The 17,279-nt window shown below is 36.8% G+C and overlaps 4 protein-coding genes across 11 annotated transcripts in view; 1 reads left to right on the plus strand and 3 right to left on the minus strand.

Moving 5' to 3' along the window:
- Window positions 1-48: 48 nt before the first annotated feature.
- On the minus strand, window positions 49-1,812 carry LOC122568482 (RISC-loading complex subunit TARBP2-like). Of its 2 annotated transcripts, none has more exons than XM_043728244.1 (3): window positions 1,423-1,812; window positions 811-1,291; window positions 49-743 (listed from the first exon to the last, which is right to left on the minus strand). In XM_043728244.1, the coding sequence occupies exons 2-3, from the start codon at window positions 1,153-1,155 to the stop codon at window positions 90-92; spliced, it is 999 nt and encodes a 332-aa protein (XP_043584179.1). In that variant the 5' UTR covers window positions 1,156-1,291; window positions 1,423-1,812; the 3' UTR covers window positions 49-89. The 2 variants fall into 2 exon arrangements, with proteins under 2 accessions (XP_043584179.1, XP_043584180.1); XM_043728245.1 differs by having other exon boundaries at window positions 811-1,311.
- Window positions 1,813-2,144: 332 nt separating this feature from the next.
- LOC122568483 (ribosome-recycling factor, mitochondrial) lies at window positions 2,145-5,808 on the plus strand. 2 transcript variants are annotated; one of them, XM_043728247.1, is made up of 6 exons: window positions 2,644-2,783; window positions 2,855-3,150; window positions 3,226-3,455; window positions 4,106-4,183; window positions 5,333-5,523; window positions 5,637-5,808. In XM_043728247.1, the coding sequence occupies exons 2-4, from the start codon at window positions 2,864-2,866 to the stop codon at window positions 4,132-4,134; spliced, it is 546 nt and encodes a 181-aa protein (XP_043584182.1). In that variant the 5' UTR covers window positions 2,644-2,783; window positions 2,855-2,863; the 3' UTR covers window positions 4,135-4,183; window positions 5,333-5,523; window positions 5,637-5,808. The 2 variants fall into 2 exon arrangements, with proteins under 2 accessions (XP_043584181.1, XP_043584182.1); XM_043728246.1 differs by having other exon boundaries at window positions 2,145-3,150.
- On the minus strand, window positions 3,463-6,180 carry LOC122568481 (2-aminoadipate transaminase-like). Its single transcript, XM_043728243.1, has 7 exons — window positions 5,833-6,180; window positions 5,472-5,748; window positions 5,012-5,173; window positions 4,682-4,934; window positions 4,408-4,522; window positions 4,121-4,226; window positions 3,463-4,029 (listed from the first exon to the last, which is right to left on the minus strand). Exons 1-7 carry the CDS (start codon window positions 5,992-5,994, stop codon window positions 3,821-3,823), a joined length of 1,284 nt encoding a protein of 427 aa, XP_043584178.1. The 5' UTR covers window positions 5,995-6,180; the 3' UTR covers window positions 3,463-3,820.
- Window positions 6,181-6,313: 133 nt separating this feature from the next.
- The window catches only part of LOC122568480 (epidermal growth factor receptor), a 171,733-nt gene continuing 160,767 nt past the window's right edge, over window positions 6,314-17,279 (minus strand). For all 6 annotated transcript variants that reach the window (XM_043728240.1, XM_043728241.1, XM_043728236.1 and 3 more), the window contains 10 exons: window positions 15,277-15,612; window positions 14,617-15,001; window positions 13,244-13,920; window positions 12,848-12,977; window positions 12,302-12,600; window positions 11,480-11,781; window positions 10,126-11,331; window positions 9,544-9,949; window positions 9,234-9,413; window positions 6,314-9,114 (listed from right to left, as the gene is read on the minus strand). In XM_043728240.1, coding sequence (XP_043584175.1) covers window positions 8,807-9,114; window positions 9,234-9,413; window positions 9,544-9,949; window positions 10,126-11,331; window positions 11,480-11,781; window positions 12,302-12,600; window positions 12,848-12,977; window positions 13,244-13,920; window positions 14,617-15,001; window positions 15,277-15,612 — 4,229 coding nt within the window. In that variant the 3' untranslated portion in view covers window positions 6,314-8,806. The remainder of the gene's footprint in view (window positions 9,115-9,233; window positions 9,414-9,543; window positions 9,950-10,125; window positions 11,332-11,479; window positions 11,782-12,301; window positions 12,601-12,847; window positions 12,978-13,243; window positions 13,921-14,616; window positions 15,002-15,276; window positions 15,613-17,279) is intronic.

Genomic DNA, 17,279 nt, shown 5'->3' on the forward strand with positions numbered 1-17,279 from the left:
AAAATTACACACTTCTTCTTCCAATATAAACATATTCTTTGACACAAATATTTTAAAATTTATTTATTTTATGTATAGTTATTCTATCCTTATTTTAAAAGAAGTATGAAAGTTTTAATCAATTTTGTTATTGTATGCATGTGTGCTTCTGTTTTTGTATCTCCTACTGCAAATTCAACAATACTAGGAGATGTATCTATTCTCATAGTTACAACAAACTTCTCTGTAATTGAAGGGAATACTGAAGTTGTTATATCTAACCCTATGATTGCCAAGACCTCTCGTAATTTGTCTAGCAGACCTTCTACAAATTCTTCAGAAATATCATTTTCATCTTGTGGAATAATAGATGCTAATTTTTGAATTAGTTCTTTCTGCATTTCAGTATCAAACAAATGCTTAAACTGTATATGATACTCTGATATCTTAACACCTAAGTTAATTTTTCTAGATGTAGGTAACCTTGAAAGTGCAGGATATCGAGCTTTAGCAATTTGACTATAATCTTTCCTTTCATCTAATTCTTTTTTAGTTCCGATGCTTAAGCCAGTTGTCAAATCGTTTATTTTATCTAACATCTTTTTAGCAGCCTCCTGTTTAGCTTGCTTTTTTGTCCTTGCAATACCAGTTTCTTTAAAAGTTGTTACTGAGCACTGAATACTAAAAATTTTTGCATGTGGAGGTCCAACCTCATTAATTTGCTTATACTTAGGTTCTTGTAAATTGTTTTCAATACATAAATCCTACAATAATATGCATATAAATATTATTGTACTGATACACTACTAAAAGTAAATAAACATAACTTACTTGTAAAGCACCAACTGCATTAATAAATGGTACATCTGGTGGAGTTCTTTTTACCTCAGGAATTGTTGGTGGTAAAGGGGTTCTTACAGAAGATTGTGCTGGCGATGCTGGTAATTGTAGATAACCTCTACGTGCTGCAATAGCTTCTAACATTGCCTTTGCAGCTTCGTGCTTTGCATCCTTTTTAGAACGTCCAACACCAGTAGCAGTAAGACCTTCGCATGTTACCCGATATGTAAAGGTATTTATATGTGTGCCTCCCCCGTCATGTATAAGCTCATAATTAGGCGTTGCTAGATTTTTCGCCATTATTTCATGTAAAATAGATACAGGTGTTTTGTCCATTATAGATTGTTGCAAATTTATCTATCCTATTCTTAACAAATTGTATCTATATTATAATTCTTTCCAATCAATAACATTAATGTATCACCATATTCAGTTACATGCATATATTTTTTTATTCATTATATGCTGTTGTCTGTAAAAGAAAGAAAATGACTAAATCTAAACATGTTGTAAATATTTATATATATCTAGAAAGGGTGAAACATTCTTCAATAAAAATATATTCAAATTTATAATACAACATATTTAATAAAAAATAATTACCTTTTAACGATAAATGGATTACAATAGTAATTCTATGTATTGTACAAATTCTATTAATCACTTTATATTGATACTCAAACTTTTAGACGCGAAACGAACTTCAGTCCTTCCTATTCTTTTAACAATTATTACTATCCCTGAGTACGTACAAGTCAAAGTACAGGAAGTCCCGATTACACGATCATAGACAAACATTCGAGAAAAAGAGGTTCATGTGGAAATCTAATAGATCGGAAAAGTACAACTTTTATCTTCATGATTTGTTCACAATTGAATAGTTGAAAATAAAATTTATTTTATAATTAATAAAACCACAACAAATAAGATACAAAAGAAAACTAACGAATAACGAATGTACTAGAAAGGACGGTTTAGGAGTAAACACAAACATTAGAAATAAGCAAACGGAAGTAAATTAACATAAAAACCGACCATTATGTAAAACGAAATAAGATTTATTTCAATTCACATCAATATATATGAAAAAGTCCATGAAGTTAATATTTGCTAACATCTGATAATATTATTTCAAGGATTTTCAATATTAACATAATTGAAAGAAAACTGGACGTAACTGAAAATTCTATTTAAAATAGTTTATTGCCAACATAAGTATACATACATTCCAAGAGAGTGTTCTCAAACTAATTAAGGCTTATTTTAATGAAATATATAAACGAATAATATCCAAATTCTATAAAAATTAAGTGTAAATTCACGTCTTATTTTATTATATTACGCGTATATTCATCGTATTATTGCTACATATCAATACTATGAACATTTAATATTAATATATTTTGCATAAAATTATATAAAATAATATATGCTAAATAAAACTTTGTACTTTTTATAAAATATACTAATATAATATAATACATATAACATACACTAGAATATTGTTGACGCATTTCAACTATGTATAGTCTTTAATATTTGAATTTAAAGTATCGCAGTTTTATAGAACATTGCCTATTATGTGTATGGTGCAGTGTACTGGTTTCTAACCTTACTAAGTCGTATTAGTGTTTAATAACAGTTTCAGCATTGGCTACAGTGAAATTTTGTTGTCTTGTTAATAATTAATGCAAATTGTTGTTATATGTATATAAGCAGAGAAGAGTGCATAAAAGCATAACGTTGATTAAGTATTCAAACAATAATGAATTTGTGCTTTCTGAGAACTTGCATTATAGAATTGAAAATTATATCAAAACATGCTAGATGTTTACATTACTTGAATAGTTCCAGAAATGTTTTAATATCACTTAGATCAACAAATACACATACTAATTTGTATGATTTTTCACCCAAATCGTATAATATAAATAAGTATTTTACTGGTGATGTATTGTTAAAAAGTAAAGACCGACCTAGCAATAAAAAATCAGTGGTACATGTTAATCTTAATGAAATATCTGACATTGTAAAGGTAGAACGTATGATGTCACAATTTGATGGAGCAATTGAAAAATATAAAGATGAAATGGTAAAAAACTTAGCTGTACGTACGAGAGTAGGTGCTGTTGAAGAGTTGACTATAACATTCGAAGATGAAGAACATCATCTCGAAGAGCTTGTAGATATTAATCGAAAACCTAATATGGTATTGCTCAATGCATCTGCATTTCCACAAATAATCCCAAATATCTTAGAAGCTTTATCAAAATCGAATATGAATTTAAATCCACAACAAGATGGTACAATAATTTATATTCCATTACCTAAGTAAGTTTCGTTAATATTAAATGCAAAATTTGTGTTGTTTTTGTCTAGTATTAATGTTGTTATAAAATTTTATAGAGTCACAAAAGAACATAGGGAAAGTTTGGCAAAAACAGCAAAACAATACTTTGTTAAATGCAAAAATATTATTAGTGATATAAGAAATGAACATATTAGAGACTTGAAAAAGAAAGAAGGTTTACCAAAAGATTTAACATTTAAAGCTGAAAGTTATGTAAGTGCTATACAAAAACAATATGTAGATAAAGCAGAGGAATTGCTGAAAGCAAAACAGAAAGAACTTTTAGGTGAATCATAAAAATTTCAAATGCATGATTATAAACATGTGCATATATACATGTATATATAATAAATAATGCTCCTAATGTAATAAACATTATTGTCATCTATTTTGTTGATGTACTTTATATCATTGCATCATTTTAAATCATGTTTATAACAATTTCTCGAAACTAATATGGAATAACTAAATAAAATTATTGGCGATTATTTTTATAAAGAGTAAGAAGTTGACATCGTTGTTCTATTTTATAATTCGATTTTTTTACTACATGTAAGACAATATATTTTTTGTAATATTGATTAACCATTAACATAACTGAACTTTAAAAATTATCATACTATAGTCCATTTATATAGTATATAGTATAGTTCATTTATAGTCAGTATCTTTTCTAACATAGTTTAGAAGAGCTTCACAAAGTGCTTTTGTAGCAGTTTCTAAAACTTCTTTTCTATGAAAACTTATGCTAAGTCGAAGATAATTATGAGATTTCCCTGAATATGAGAATAGTATCCCTGGTATGGCGGATACTTTGTATTTTTTCTGACACCATTGAATAAAATCAGTGGCATTTATTTCTACAAATAAATTATATTTTCATATATTAGAAATTTTCTTCATGGTAATAATAATAATCATAACAGAAAATTTTAGATGAAAATATATTACCTAAAGGAAGATGAATCCATACAAAGTAACCACCTTCTGGTCTTTTATATGAACAGCATCGTGGTAAGTAGTAATCCAATACATTACATAATATTGATAGCCGTTCCTGTGTAAAATATATTTAGTTATTTTTTAGCTCTGTGTTTTACATACATTTTTAAATATACCTTTTGTAATTATTTATATAAATTTATATCTTAATAAATGTAATCGTGGAAGGATGGATATTTCAATGTTGTGCAGAAAACAATAATTTTAGATATTTGAATTTAGTTTAGAAAATATACCTTATATATTTGAATTAATTTATCGAGATAATTATCTTGAAGATTTAGCTGTAGTAAACTTGTAACAACACCGGAAACATAATGATTAACTGCGCCACCATTGCACAAGATTCCTCTAGATAGAATATAGATTTACATATAAGAGTTAAAACAGCAGTACATGCTAAAAAAAATCTTTAGAAATTTTTTGTGTTTAAATTTCATAATTAATACTTGTTGTGTTTAATACTTGATGAAATGAAAAATGTAGAATAAAGATAAGTGTCATCCTTACGAAAGTCTAAAGATTTTAGCAATTCGTGGACTACATTCAATCCATCCAAAGCGAAGTGCAGGAGAAAATATTTTTGAAAATGATCCATTTGATACAATATTGCCAGCTTTATACTCAGGATCCGTTTGTTTATCATAGCAAAATAATCGATGTGGCGGTAAACCGTTTCCATAATACAGTAAATTATATATATCGTCACAAGCTATTAATATAGAACTTTTTCGTGCTATTTCAACAAGACGCTTACAATTTTCTATTAAAAAGAGGAGGATCAAAGTCACATCTAGAATTTTTAATAGATTTTGATAAGACGTATCAATTGTAACTTACCAGGTGGTAAAGTTGATCCAGTCGGATTATGAAAAGTGGGAATCGTGTAAAACATAGCCCAGAATATTTTTTGCTCATTTGTTACAAAATTACCATTGCGTTTTTCTTCCACAATTATTTTTTCAAATTCATCTAAATCTACCATATCGTTCTTCATCGGTACTGCATTGGAAATATTTTTTTCATTATTTAGCTCTTTTATGTTATTACGTAGTTAACAAAAAAAAAAAAAAAAACAATCGATGACAAATAAAAAAAAATATTAAATATGTCTCAATTGATATAATTTTATTCTAATCAAGACATCAAATTTGATCAAAGATTTATAGGATGGTACCAGCCTGATTAAATATGCTGAGTAGATATGCTAAAATATGATTTTCGCCTTTCAAAGATAATTTTACAAACATGCATTGATTATTATTCGACTGAGAAAAAAATAAACTCGCTATGATAGTACCTGTGACCATTTTCATTAATGGAAATTGTCTGAAAACATCTAATGCTGTCATGTAAGTAACTTCTTCTACAAAAATTATCCCGTTTGGTGAAAGAATGGTATTTAACAAAAGTTGTAAAGCATGCGAAGCTCCGCATGTTAAAATTAAATTTTCCCGTTTCACAGGATCGTTGTAACGTCTGCTCAAAAATTTTGTCAATTCTTCACGACACTCCCATAAGCCTGCCGTGATGCCATATTGAAACAGATAATACTTTCCTTCTTTCTTTTCTTCTTCCTACAACAAAATATATTTTAACATATATTAACAATAAAACATATTAAAACGTGTGATGCAGTACGTAATGTATTAAGTTTTTACCAAGCGATGATCCGTGGCTTTTTTCATAATCTCTACACAGTTTTGGAGCAAGTCAGGACCGGGAACACCGACTGTTAAGTTTGTTGATTCTTCATTGTAGACATTAAATATAGAATCATCGTCGAAAAGATGTCTCTGATAAGAATCATTTATTGTTTCCATGTTGCAAGTTGCGTATTTTCAATAAATAATCCAATGAATTTGATGAAGATATTTTTTCGATAAATAAGCTGCTAACTCGTCTTCCACCCTGATTTACCCACCTTCTTCCCTGATATATTTATTAATTTGTGTGTAAAATCTGATTCATAAGTAAATATAAAAAATATGATTCGATGATTGTTCGTTTGGTCTTATAGCAGACATTAAAATACAATAGACTGCAATGTTAACAGATTAAAATGTGACTGAAGCAAGTAAGGCTTGTATATACATACATCGAACCATTATTCTGCATAATTGATGAAAAGAGTTGCAAATATCGACGATATACACTTCCGTTTATTTATGTCGAATCATAAAAACACTTGTTACATAACAGAGTTCATATTTCCGTGTTGACGGACAAATAAATAATTAATTAAAATAATTAATTTGCTAAACATATAACAATACATATAAAAATACAGTTACACGTGTCTTATTTGAAAACATTTTCATTCTTTTTTTTTTTTTGCGAGTCAGTGTCATTGTCAAACGGGGTGAAGAAAGAAACAAATCGTCAGGTTTCGTAAGAATGATGATGGTTCTTTATTACAATAATTTCTTTACGATATATAATGATATTATAAACTTTTATAAGTTCTATGTCCACAACCGAATGGCAAATGCAATTTCTCGCAGCTATTTTATCCCGGTTATCGAACGGTATTGTACAATTTCAAATTCATACTTGTTTTACACGGAATCGTAGAGACGGGAACAATATGGGCAGAAGCATATGGAGAAACACGTTTTCTCATTCTTCCTTTTTTTTCCGACGGGAGTATCGAAAATGGACGTGTACACGTTTCTCGAGGTACACGTTGATCTGTTCGGCAACGCAATCATTACACATATAATATATTACAGATGAGAAATCAATAACGTAACCATTAATAACGATTAACGCAATGTACACGATACGTATTGGCTTATCATTCTTAAGGGTAAAAGCATGCATTTCGTGTGTAACGAGGTTACAAATTCGTGCAATTGTATCGTTGTGAAAAACATGTCGTATATTTGATTAGATAATTTTTATTTCTGAAACTCAGTCCCATTTCATCACAGAAACTCGTTACAAATGTCATTTTATTACTTGTATCGTCACGAATGAGATCAGGGGCTCGTACACATTCATACACGCTTTTCCTGCTAATCGAACGCATTGCCTCGAATGATTTATTTTCCGATTTTCAAAATTTTCATTTAACACGAATTCCCTGTCAATGAAACGTGTTCATCATTTCTTATTTCTTTTTTTTCTCTCGCGCGTTCCCTGTACACAACATGGCACGTCCTAATCCTATGATTACGCGGCACAGCGTAACCCCGTATAATTCGCATACCGGTGCTGCGCTTTTAGTTATTTCGTCTACGTCCGTTTCTTTTTTCGTCCGTTTTATACTCGAAAAGAAAAACAGATACAGATTACTTAGTTTACTCAAGTACTTTCCGTTTTCTACGTACGTAGAATATCTTACGCGCTAACCACTAATCTATTTACACAGACGCGTTCCTATATAAAAAAATCGAGATACTTCCGTGCGCTCTGGCCGAGGCCAATTTCATTGGTCCCATGTACAAAAGACGATGGCATAAAAAAATATAGAGCATCGTTAAACATTTAAGTAGAGCCGCGAGACAAGAATCCTGGGAAACGGCAAGCATCTAAATCTTCCTTCGTTGTCTTCTCAAGTGTTTCGTTCGATTTTGCCTCGACGAATCCCTGGATTCCGGTTGGTCTTCGCTTGCAACTCGGAAACTTATTACCATTTAAGCAGTAAATTAGGACAATTCGTTGTACTGTCGTAGCTTACTGCGATATATAAGAAGAAGGGAAGCAAAGATAGATCGATAGACGATTGAGATGTTCCTTTTAAGTGTCCTCGAGTAATAGCAGAACGTTTTTTATCACAGTCAAGGGGCGAACCGCACTGATGTTCCGCGCCACGAGGCGGTCTGAATATTCGTTACATGTCCCGAATTTCTGAACGGCCCCGATGTGCATCTCATGATACGTGCTCGATCGCATAAAATAGAGATCCAATTGAATTTACACACACAATTTCAGTTTTAGGGAATAAAAGATAAGAGTAGCGGATAATTTTGAAAGATACGTGTCCACCTTCGCGCTTTCATATAATCCTCTGTGCTTCGACATTTTAATATAAAAATTTCTAACAAACATGCGTAAAACGAGTCAACAAAATAAAAGAACATGATGAGCCATCGAAGTGAGCCATCAAAGATAGTGTTAGGAATCGAAGACAGAGATAGGAAAGTAACAATTGTTTATGCCATTTACTGCACGTCGTTTCCCTAAACTTTTAGTAGCCTTGTAGAAATGGTAGACAGTACTTTTTTTTTCTTTATTTACAAGCCACCGTGAATGGCACATTAAGATTATCTTTGCACTACTTGTTTATCGTACACGCGCTCAACAACGATTTTACAGTTTATAAGGCGCGAGACATATATTTTTATTCGTTCGCGACAGTCAGCTCGTTAAGAAGGAAAATTAGCACAGTTTCACACGTTTTACGTCTAATCACAATCAAACACGGCACTTTCCAGCGAAGTGTCTTTTCTAAGTACACTGTGTAGAATTTCCTCGAATACGAGGAGCCGGGCTCGTCCGCCATTCTATGTTCATGCTATCACCCGTTGCGTTTGAGATCAACGGACGATCGAATGACACCGGCTTTCCGATTCTAACTTGGAACCTCAACGGAACAGTCCTTATTCGATGTAAGTTTTAGGAATCTCGAAATCAAACGGTCGTCTCGTTCTTCCTAAGGGGTTTTAGCGGCTGCAATTCCCGTTCCAGGCGATCGAAATCGTTGTAGTATTCATGGTCAGATTCTTCTTCCGAACTCCTTTGTCTCACTTGAGAACCAAATGTTCCGTTCGTTAGAACCTTTTCCAGATCAGGCGTCGGTATACCTAAAGTTTGCGGGGTTAATGGTCCTTCGTCTTGGGACATTATATACTCGGGATTATCTAACGACGTTTTCCCTTGAATAGTTAGGAATTCAGGATACTTTCGGTAACCGTTGTTGACTCGCTTTGGTTCCATTTCTAGAAACGGTAATGTAACTTGAGAATTGTTTCGCGGATATATATGAACGTATTATAATTGTTTGGGGAAGGATAAGTGTTTTTATTTAAATGATTTAGAGAAAGTGTTTCGTTCTTACCCGTAGGTTTGGAGTCACCTATGAGATCCATGTATTGCGTTGTATTCGTTGGCAATTGCGGCGATGGCATCAAATAATCATCTTCGTCTAATGGCAAGTCGAGCTTCAGATTACCTACTTGAGCCTGCTGATGCGCAGAATTTATTTCGCCGTCGAAACAGTCGTCTGTCACATCGCAATCTAAGTAAGCAAAAATGAAATTAATCTCTGACATGGATGCATTTAAATTTCTCTTTATTTTACAAAATAATACTAGTTCTACCATATTGTAAAATTCCATTTATTTGAACTCGTCGAGTAATCGACTCACCTCTCACAACGATCATCTTTAACGGATCCGAGCAATATCTCGAACTAGTAGTGTCCGTGCCCACGATGTGTCCGCAATGACCATTGGCAGGCGCGTAATGCCCGTGTTGACCGGAGTTTCCTGGTTCGTGCGATATATTTCCGTTTCTGTGATTAGCGCCATACCTCAACAACTCTCTGTCTAAGTTTTGTTGGTTCTGAGGCGTGGGTGAATCGGTGGCTAAGGGTTTTCCATTGGGCCAGCAAGCTTTCACGGGTGTATTCGGCGGAGAGCCGGAAGTACTGGATGCTGAAAGTCCTGGTGGGATGGGAGCCCTTGATTTCGGTTGTAGATACTCATCAGCGTCTACCAAGGCTTCAGGACCGTCCATGGCTGATGCAAGATTTCGTATCATCTCCTTTTCGTCCTAACAACAAAATCGCAATTATTTACCGCCCTTGTTACAACGAACAATAATTAGTTAGAAATAAGCGTCCATTTGGAAATTTCTATAGTGAAGAGAAATGTTCTGAAATGACATCGACTCTTTCTGTATTATATGCAAAGAATGGAGTAATAAAACATTAAATGGACTTTACCAACCTGCAGTGTATACGAAGGTAGCCTCATGTATTTGTCGCCCTTGATAGCAAGATATCGGCCAGGATCTCTAGACATCTTTGCAAAGTCTTCCGCCAGTTCTTTGAAGCTAGGCCTCGACTCAGCGTCCAACATCCAACATTTGATCATAATCATATACACGTCGATCGTACATATGGCCGGTTGAGGTAACCTTTCGCCTTTTTCCAATAATTCTGGCACGTTTCGAGCAGGCACATTCTCATACGGCCTACCGCCATAGGTAAGAACCTCCCAGATGGTCACGCCGAAAGCCCAAACATCCGATTTATGAGTGAACACCCGATGTTGAATGCATTCCAAGGCCAGCCACTTGATCGGCATCTTTCCACCGGCAGCTTTATATTGTTCTTCGTTGATATCCAATAGCTTGGCTAATCCAAAATCGGTAATCTTGACACAGTTAGGTGTTTGCACAAGAACGTTTCGAGCCGCAAGGTCTCGATGAACCAATCTTCTTTCTTCTAAGTAAGCCATCCCTCTGGCAATCTGTGTGCACCAATTCAGCAACGCTTTCGAGCCAATTTTGTCCTTAAACCTCCGCACGAAATCGAGCAAACAGCCTAAAGGCATCAGTTGGGTCACCAGCATCATCTGCGACGTCATGCAAACAGCTAGCAACTGAAGTAGATTCGGATGCTCCACGCTAGCCATGATGTAAGCCTCGTCGAGGAATTCCTTCGAGGTGTTCGCTCCTGTACCATTACCTTGCAAAACCTTTATAGCCACTGGAATCTTCACGTTCTCCCCTTCTGGCACCCAAACTCCTTTATAAACGTTCCCGAAAGCACCGTAACCTAGAATTCCACCTTTTCTCATCTCTTCTTCCTTGATGATACGTAATTTCGCTAGATTTGGTTTCACGCCAGTTGGACGAAGAGGTTCGTTGTCGTCCAAGCCGGTCAGAGCCATTGTCATTTTCACAGTGTTTTCTTTGGCTTTTGCTCGTACACGCCAGAAGTACATGATTATGGCCGCTATTATGAGGAACACTAGAGCGAATACCGCAACGCCTGCTAAGATAGCTGGTTGAAGTTCGTTTTCTACTAAACCCACAGTTTCCAGTGAACAGTACGGTTCACTGTCTGGATTGAAGATCTTGTGCGGATATTCGGGAGTACACGTTTCCGTGCAGTTGAAGGACGTGGTGTTTCCGTCCGTATCTCCATCCTGGAACGAGAAAGTAGACTTCTATGATACATCCGATAACCAGTTTACATTTGATAGAATTTTCATAAATCCAAATCTTCTGTTTCATTGAATTAAAAATTTATACTCTGTGAAATTCGCACTTACTGAAAATCAGTATATCACTTACAATGTAGATCTTGTAGTTTCGACATTTGTAACACTGATTTGGGCCCGGCCCGAAACATCCTCGACACTCGCTGTAGCATGGTATACAAAGTTGAGTATCGGCATCCGTGAAATGATCCGCGGGACACTCGTCTTCGCACTGTTCACCCCTCTTGTACTTTGTACATTCTTGGCACACGTGCTCGTGAAAACCGTATCCCGTGCACTTCTTGCAGCGAGAGTGACATTTGCGACAAACAGCCTTGCCTGCAAGCGGTTTCAGTGCTCCTTGCTCTTGAGGACTTACCCACTCGTAGTAATACCCTTTAACAGAAAAATTTCTGTTATGTTACTGAATCTTATAACATTTTTGCGCGTAAAAATGTTCTCTAGTCGCATGTATTCAAAATTAAATAATTATATAGCAAAGGGGGTCTCAATTTCAATTTTGTCGAATTCCGATGTTGGTAAGTCGTAGAGGACAAGTAGACGATCGTCCTACGGTTCGGGCAAAGCGCATATTACCCACCTCTACATATAACATACGAAATCCAACAAAATTGGTATCGAGAGAAGATATTTTTACAGGTTTACCCACTTTTATTATTTAACATTTCAAATCGAAAGTCATAAGTACATTTATAAGATTTTTCATCGTATTCAGTTATAAGACGCATTCTAAAAATTTGAACAAAATTTTTGTTGCGTCAATGAAATGTCGACTACTCGAATATTTTTATATAAATCGCTTAAAGGTGAAATTACAATTTTAGGTACAAGGAATTTGGCGAACTGAGATTCCAGTTCGTTCTTATGGAAACAAAATAAATGGCAGATCTCCTACCGTCAGGACAGGGTTCCTTTTTCTGCAGACAATTGCCGTTTATGATCGCCTTATCGCAGCTGTGGCATCCATTAGGGCCTATGTTGTTTTCAGGACCGTCGCAACCACCCACACAGTTTTCGTGACAACTTTTGCACAGACCGTTGTCATAATACTTCGAGGACGGGCACTCTGGCACGCAGTACGGTCCATCTCGGGCGTGTTTGCATTTCTTACAGTGCTCGGCATTCGGTCCTGTACAAGAGCCATCGCACTCCTCGTGACACACCTTGCAGGTCTTCTCATCCGCTCGATAAATTCTAGATAATGGTATGAATTCCTTTGAATTATTCGTCCCTTGGGCGGCCAAATAAGGGAAAACAAAGTAATATACATGGAAGGAGAGCGAAAGCGTGCGCACGTGAAGCAGAAAGTTAAAGCCTTCTCAGGTATTTGCAGTTTACCTTCGATCCACAATCTGAGGTAGGCAAATTTAATATATAGAAATGTGTTATTTACGATACGAATTTATAAAGTATTTTTGAATATGTTCGAGATTAATCTTACCCTGGCGCGGTGCAGTCTTGAATGCAATCGTTTCCTAGAATGAAGTTCTTACAGGATAAACACTGTGCCGGACCGGGCCCCCAACAACCTTCGTCGGAACATTGCTCGTCGCATATTAGTCCATCTTTTACTGTAATTGTACAACGTATTTGTATATAATATATATTTATATTATAAATTCGTATAATATTGGTATTGTTTCATCTTGGGAATTATTAGAAGCTGAGTTGGCATTGTTGGAATAAGTCGTGCGAAGGTGTACGTAATGGAAAGTATATGAATGCATAAATAAAATAATATTTCCAATATTACACAAATTTAAACGTCCTAAGTATAAACTATATTCTACTTCTCATTTGATGGATTAGAAAGTAATAAATGGTAAGTAACACTCACTGCATTCGCTTTCGTTTCGATTGTTCGATAACAAGCTCTCATGCTCCGATGACTTTTTGATTCTAGTCCAATTGATACTTTGCGCGTAACACAGATTCTTGTTTTCCAATATCGCTATCGATCCGGAGTAGATTTTCTTGAGAGAGCTGAGTCCGAACGAGACCAATGACGTTTTCACCACGTACAATGACGCAAAGTATTCCGTCAAGGTTCTTCCACCTATCACCTCCAGATTCCGGAAGTACGATAAATTCTCGAAATCCTTGTGGTCCCCTTGGATATTTAAAAACCCTGTGATCTCCTTCAACGTGCTGAATACCTCCAACTTGTCTGGATGCATTTTTTCGTAACGTTTGCCGAAACTGAAATTCGAATACACGTGTTGGAATCCTTGAAAGCTTTGGTCCAGAATCGTGATCGATCCCTCGATGATGGTGCAATCCTTGAAACTGTCGATATTCCCGGAATGTACTTTCTCCACGCCTTTGCAGGTTTTCGGGCAAGGTCCGTCGCAGGGAACGCATTCTCCGTTCAACGCCTTCTTCTTCGGCGGACAAGATCTTACGCAAGCTCCGTTGTCTTTCAGAAGGTGTTCTGGACACCTTCTCACGCAGGTTGCACCATACGCGTACTTCCCGTCAGGATTAGCCTCCCACGAGTACGTCGTAGGATTGTACCTGAAACGATCGTTGTAATCCTTACTCGGTGCGGCCAAAGTCATAAAACTTGGGAGTTTCCAACTTTTTTAGCGAGTGTTCCTTATACGATACCGTACCGGGAAATCGATATTGGCAAGCGGGAAAGATTTATCGATGATAAGGATACTGTTGTAAAACGCGTTGCCGGGTTCGAAACGCCTGGTAAATCCAAGAAACGCGTGGACATCAACGCGGGTTGATAGACCATTCTTGCGTTTATAGTTTCCGACTATTCGCTTGGATGTAGAGGCCACGAAATATCATATCATTGTTACAGGACATTATGGGGGGATTGTTGGGAAGATTCTTTACGCGAAGATATTGTTTTTTGTGATATGCAATAGATTTGAACAGTGGATTCTATCATTTTAATCATATATGTCGGAATTAGAACTTTTCTATTGTGCCTGATGTTATCATTTCAATTTGATCATTTAGGATTCAGGACATACGAATCCGTGCGAAAAACCGCAGCAAGATTAACAAAAACGTGCAATGTTCTAAGAAATGCTAAACATTCCATTAGTACAATAAACTCCATATTTAGATATTTATCGATTTTACTTGTCAATCAAAATGTAAATCCGAACACAATCCAAATTTGTCCTGGCTCGCGAGGAGAATACAACGAGATAGTTCACGATGGATCAAAGAGATAGGGATCAATCTACTTACTTTTGCATGGGCGGACATTCCTGGGTGCATACACCGTCGTCGAAGAAGTTCTTGCAGGCGATGCAGTCGCTCTGTTTCGGGCCTGTGCAGCCACCAGCGCAAAAAAGATGGCAACACTCCCGCGGATTGGGCCCGAAGCACCTGCCCTGCCAACACTGAGGCGAACAGTTTGTCTTGGAATACTTCTGACAGTTCTCAGGCCCCTCGCCCCAACAGCCTTGCTCGCAGCTCTTATCGCATGGCGGACAGGCGCGTTCTGGCGACGTGAAATTGTACACGTAGGAGTACGTTGCACTCGGACCGGTGATTATTTCTTCCCAGTTGATCTTTTGGACGTGGCACAGGTTGTAGTTGTTGTATATGCCCACGCTGCCATTGAGGATATCTGGCAACGACACGTGTGATTTAGTTATGGTGTATCATATCGGTGAGATTTCAGGTTTGTTAACCCTTTACACTGGAAGTGCTCCTCCCAGAGACAGACGATATTTCGGTAAAAAGCTCGAGTGCAAATGATTAATTAAGAGTGTAATGGCTAAAGAAGTCAGAGGGTCAGATGGAAGAGAAGGGGGTGAAGGGAAGCAGAGGATGGAAGGACATAAGGAAACTTGAATATTACGTTTTCGCTTATTAAAAGAGAAAATCGAATGATTCGTTTACCTCTGAGAGCCGGCATCTCCAAGTTCTGCATCTGACACATCGTGACGAATAGGGCGAACTCGGTGTCATGAATGGTAAGTTTGAAGAGAGTTCTGCCCCGTATGATCTGCAATCGCGGCAGAACGACCTTTTTGACGTCCACGTGGCTGATGAGCACGTAACCGGTGACCTCCCGTATATACTGGAGAAAGCTGAGGTCGAAAGTCTCGTTCTGGAGCCATGTGATCTCCAGGTTGCCGTCGACGTAAGTACAGTTGGTGTACCGGTCTCGAAGATTCCGATAGTGATGTTGCTTGTTGGACGGAACGGAGAGGCGGCCATTGGTTCCAATGCAAACTGTAACGATGAAAGGAAAAGCTTTTAACATAAATACATACGTAATAAATTATTTTAGGTCATCGAATGAGAAATTTCATCAAAGAAAAAGAAAAAAGATAAGTACAACAGAAATACAAGTAAGTAATTTAATTAATCGTCTCCAAAACGATTCACTTGTTTTCCAGTAGAGATCTTCTAGGTACCATTTCAATGTTTATGTTATAAGAAGAATATCGAATTAAATTAAACGCCGTATAAAAATATTTTTATATTAAGATACAGCAGTGGTCGATACACGTATACTCGCGCAGTTCAAAAATCACAATTGCGAAACGTTCTTAGCTATATAATTAAAAGGTTAACGGTCTTCGTGTTCCACAATTTATATGCGGTTGAACAAGATACTCAAATGTCAGTGTTTGAGCAACACGTGTAGTAAAGTGCAATAAAGCTTACATCGTACGGTAGGACTATTGATCCAGCTACGGTGACATTTCGTAAATGACTAAGATATAGACTGGTCGCACGACTTCCGTACGTTGACGGTTCTCTGCGTTCATAAGATCATCGAGTGGAACGGTCTGAGGTTGCCACCCACATCGTCGAAAGCGCTTCTCCGATCTATAGATAGCTTTCTAAGCTTTGAAAGCAAGCCGTCGCAGTGGGCGAACCACTTCCATAACACGCGTGCACACGCGCCTGATTTTGTTGTACAACTGACAACTACCGTACGTATCAAAGTTCTGCATCGAAGATCTTATGATCACGCTTTGTCTATCGATACGGTACGTACACATACGATAATAATTATTCGGACGATACGTGTCTTATACTTCGTTTCATTTCAGTTAAAAAAGTTCAGTAAAAAGTTTTGCAGTCGTCACTGCAAATCGAGAGATAACTTAATGATTATTAATCCGTTCTCATTATGAAACATATGATACACCATCTTTAAAGACAAGTAGTTTAATGAGAACACGATTAAAGAACAAAATTTGTTTGGATCCTTAAAAGTAATGACTTGTTATAGTTATGGGAAATAGTCCGAGTCGCTAAGTATCCTCAAGACGACGGACTCAATAACCAAAATTCTTCCTTCAGCAACCTCCATATAATTGTGTTTAATTCGAGCCGAGTAGTTCTGAAACTCGTTCGCCAAAAACCTTAATAACCCCAATTATCATCCGTGCGACCGATCGCGCCGCCAATTTCTGTTCAATATCATTCATAACTTCGTTAATAACCGGAACATGGAGCGGCATCGAGGTAAGAGTGGACGCGCCCTGAACAAAAACGATCGCCAATGATCGACAGACGTCCGAACACGATCCGCCGTCTTCCCTTTCGGATTTCTTCATCTGTTTACGTCTTTGTCCCGGTGTGGCGACGAGATTCGGCCCCGGAATCGTACCGTCGCCCGCGTCGCGGCGCATAGTCGCACGTATCGGCCCCGACTCGGGGAATTCGGTTTTGCTGCGTAACGCGGATCGCAAACGGACGCGACGCTGCGTTCCATCAGCGGTCTTAATCTGGTCGACCGATCGGAATCATGCGAAAATAATTGCGCAACGACATCCTTCTTGCGCATCTCGGTGGCCACTGCGCGTAAAAGAAGACCAGACGCGACGAACACGTCATCGGGAGAGTAGGACGTATAGGGGGGCGAAGGTGGAGAAAAGAAGGGA

The sequence above is a fragment of the Bombus pyrosoma genome, linkage group LG6 (assembly GCF_014825855.1).
Source record: "Bombus pyrosoma isolate SC7728 linkage group LG6, ASM1482585v1, whole genome shotgun sequence".
In the NCBI taxonomy this organism is placed as follows: domain Eukaryota; kingdom Metazoa; phylum Arthropoda; class Insecta; order Hymenoptera; family Apidae; genus Bombus; species Bombus pyrosoma.

Bases quoted from the DNA above. Each gene is read 5' to 3' on its own strand.
- LOC122568482 (XM_043728244.1), bottom strand. From the start codon at position 1,155: ATGGACAAAACACCTGTATCTATTTTACATGAAATAATGGCGAAAAAT. The intron at 744-810 runs GTAAGTTATGTT...ATATTATTGTAG, and splicing joins ATGCAGTTGGTGCTTTACAA to GATTTATGTATTGAAAACAA.
- LOC122568483 (XM_043728246.1), top strand. From the start codon at position 2,585: ATGAATTTGTGCTTTCTGAGAACTTGCATTATAGAATTGAAAATTATA. The intron at 3,151-3,225 runs GTAAGTTTCGTT...AAAATTTTATAG, and splicing joins ATTTATATTCCATTACCTAA to AGTCACAAAAGAACATAGGG. The intron at 3,456-4,105 runs GTGAATCATAAA...AGAAAATTTTAG, and splicing joins AAAACAGAAAGAACTTTTAG to ATGAAAATATATTACCTAAA.
- LOC122568481 (XM_043728243.1), bottom strand. From the start codon at position 5,994: ATGGAAACAATAAATGATTCTTATCAGAGACATCTTTTCGACGATGAT. The intron at 5,749-5,832 runs GTAAAAACTTAA...ATTTTGTTGTAG, and splicing joins AAGCCACGGATCATCGCTTG to GAAGAAGAAAAGAAAGAAGG. The intron at 4,523-4,681 runs GTAAGGATGACA...TATTCTATCTAG, and splicing joins GCTAAAATCTTTAGACTTTC to AGGAATCTTGTGCAATGGTG.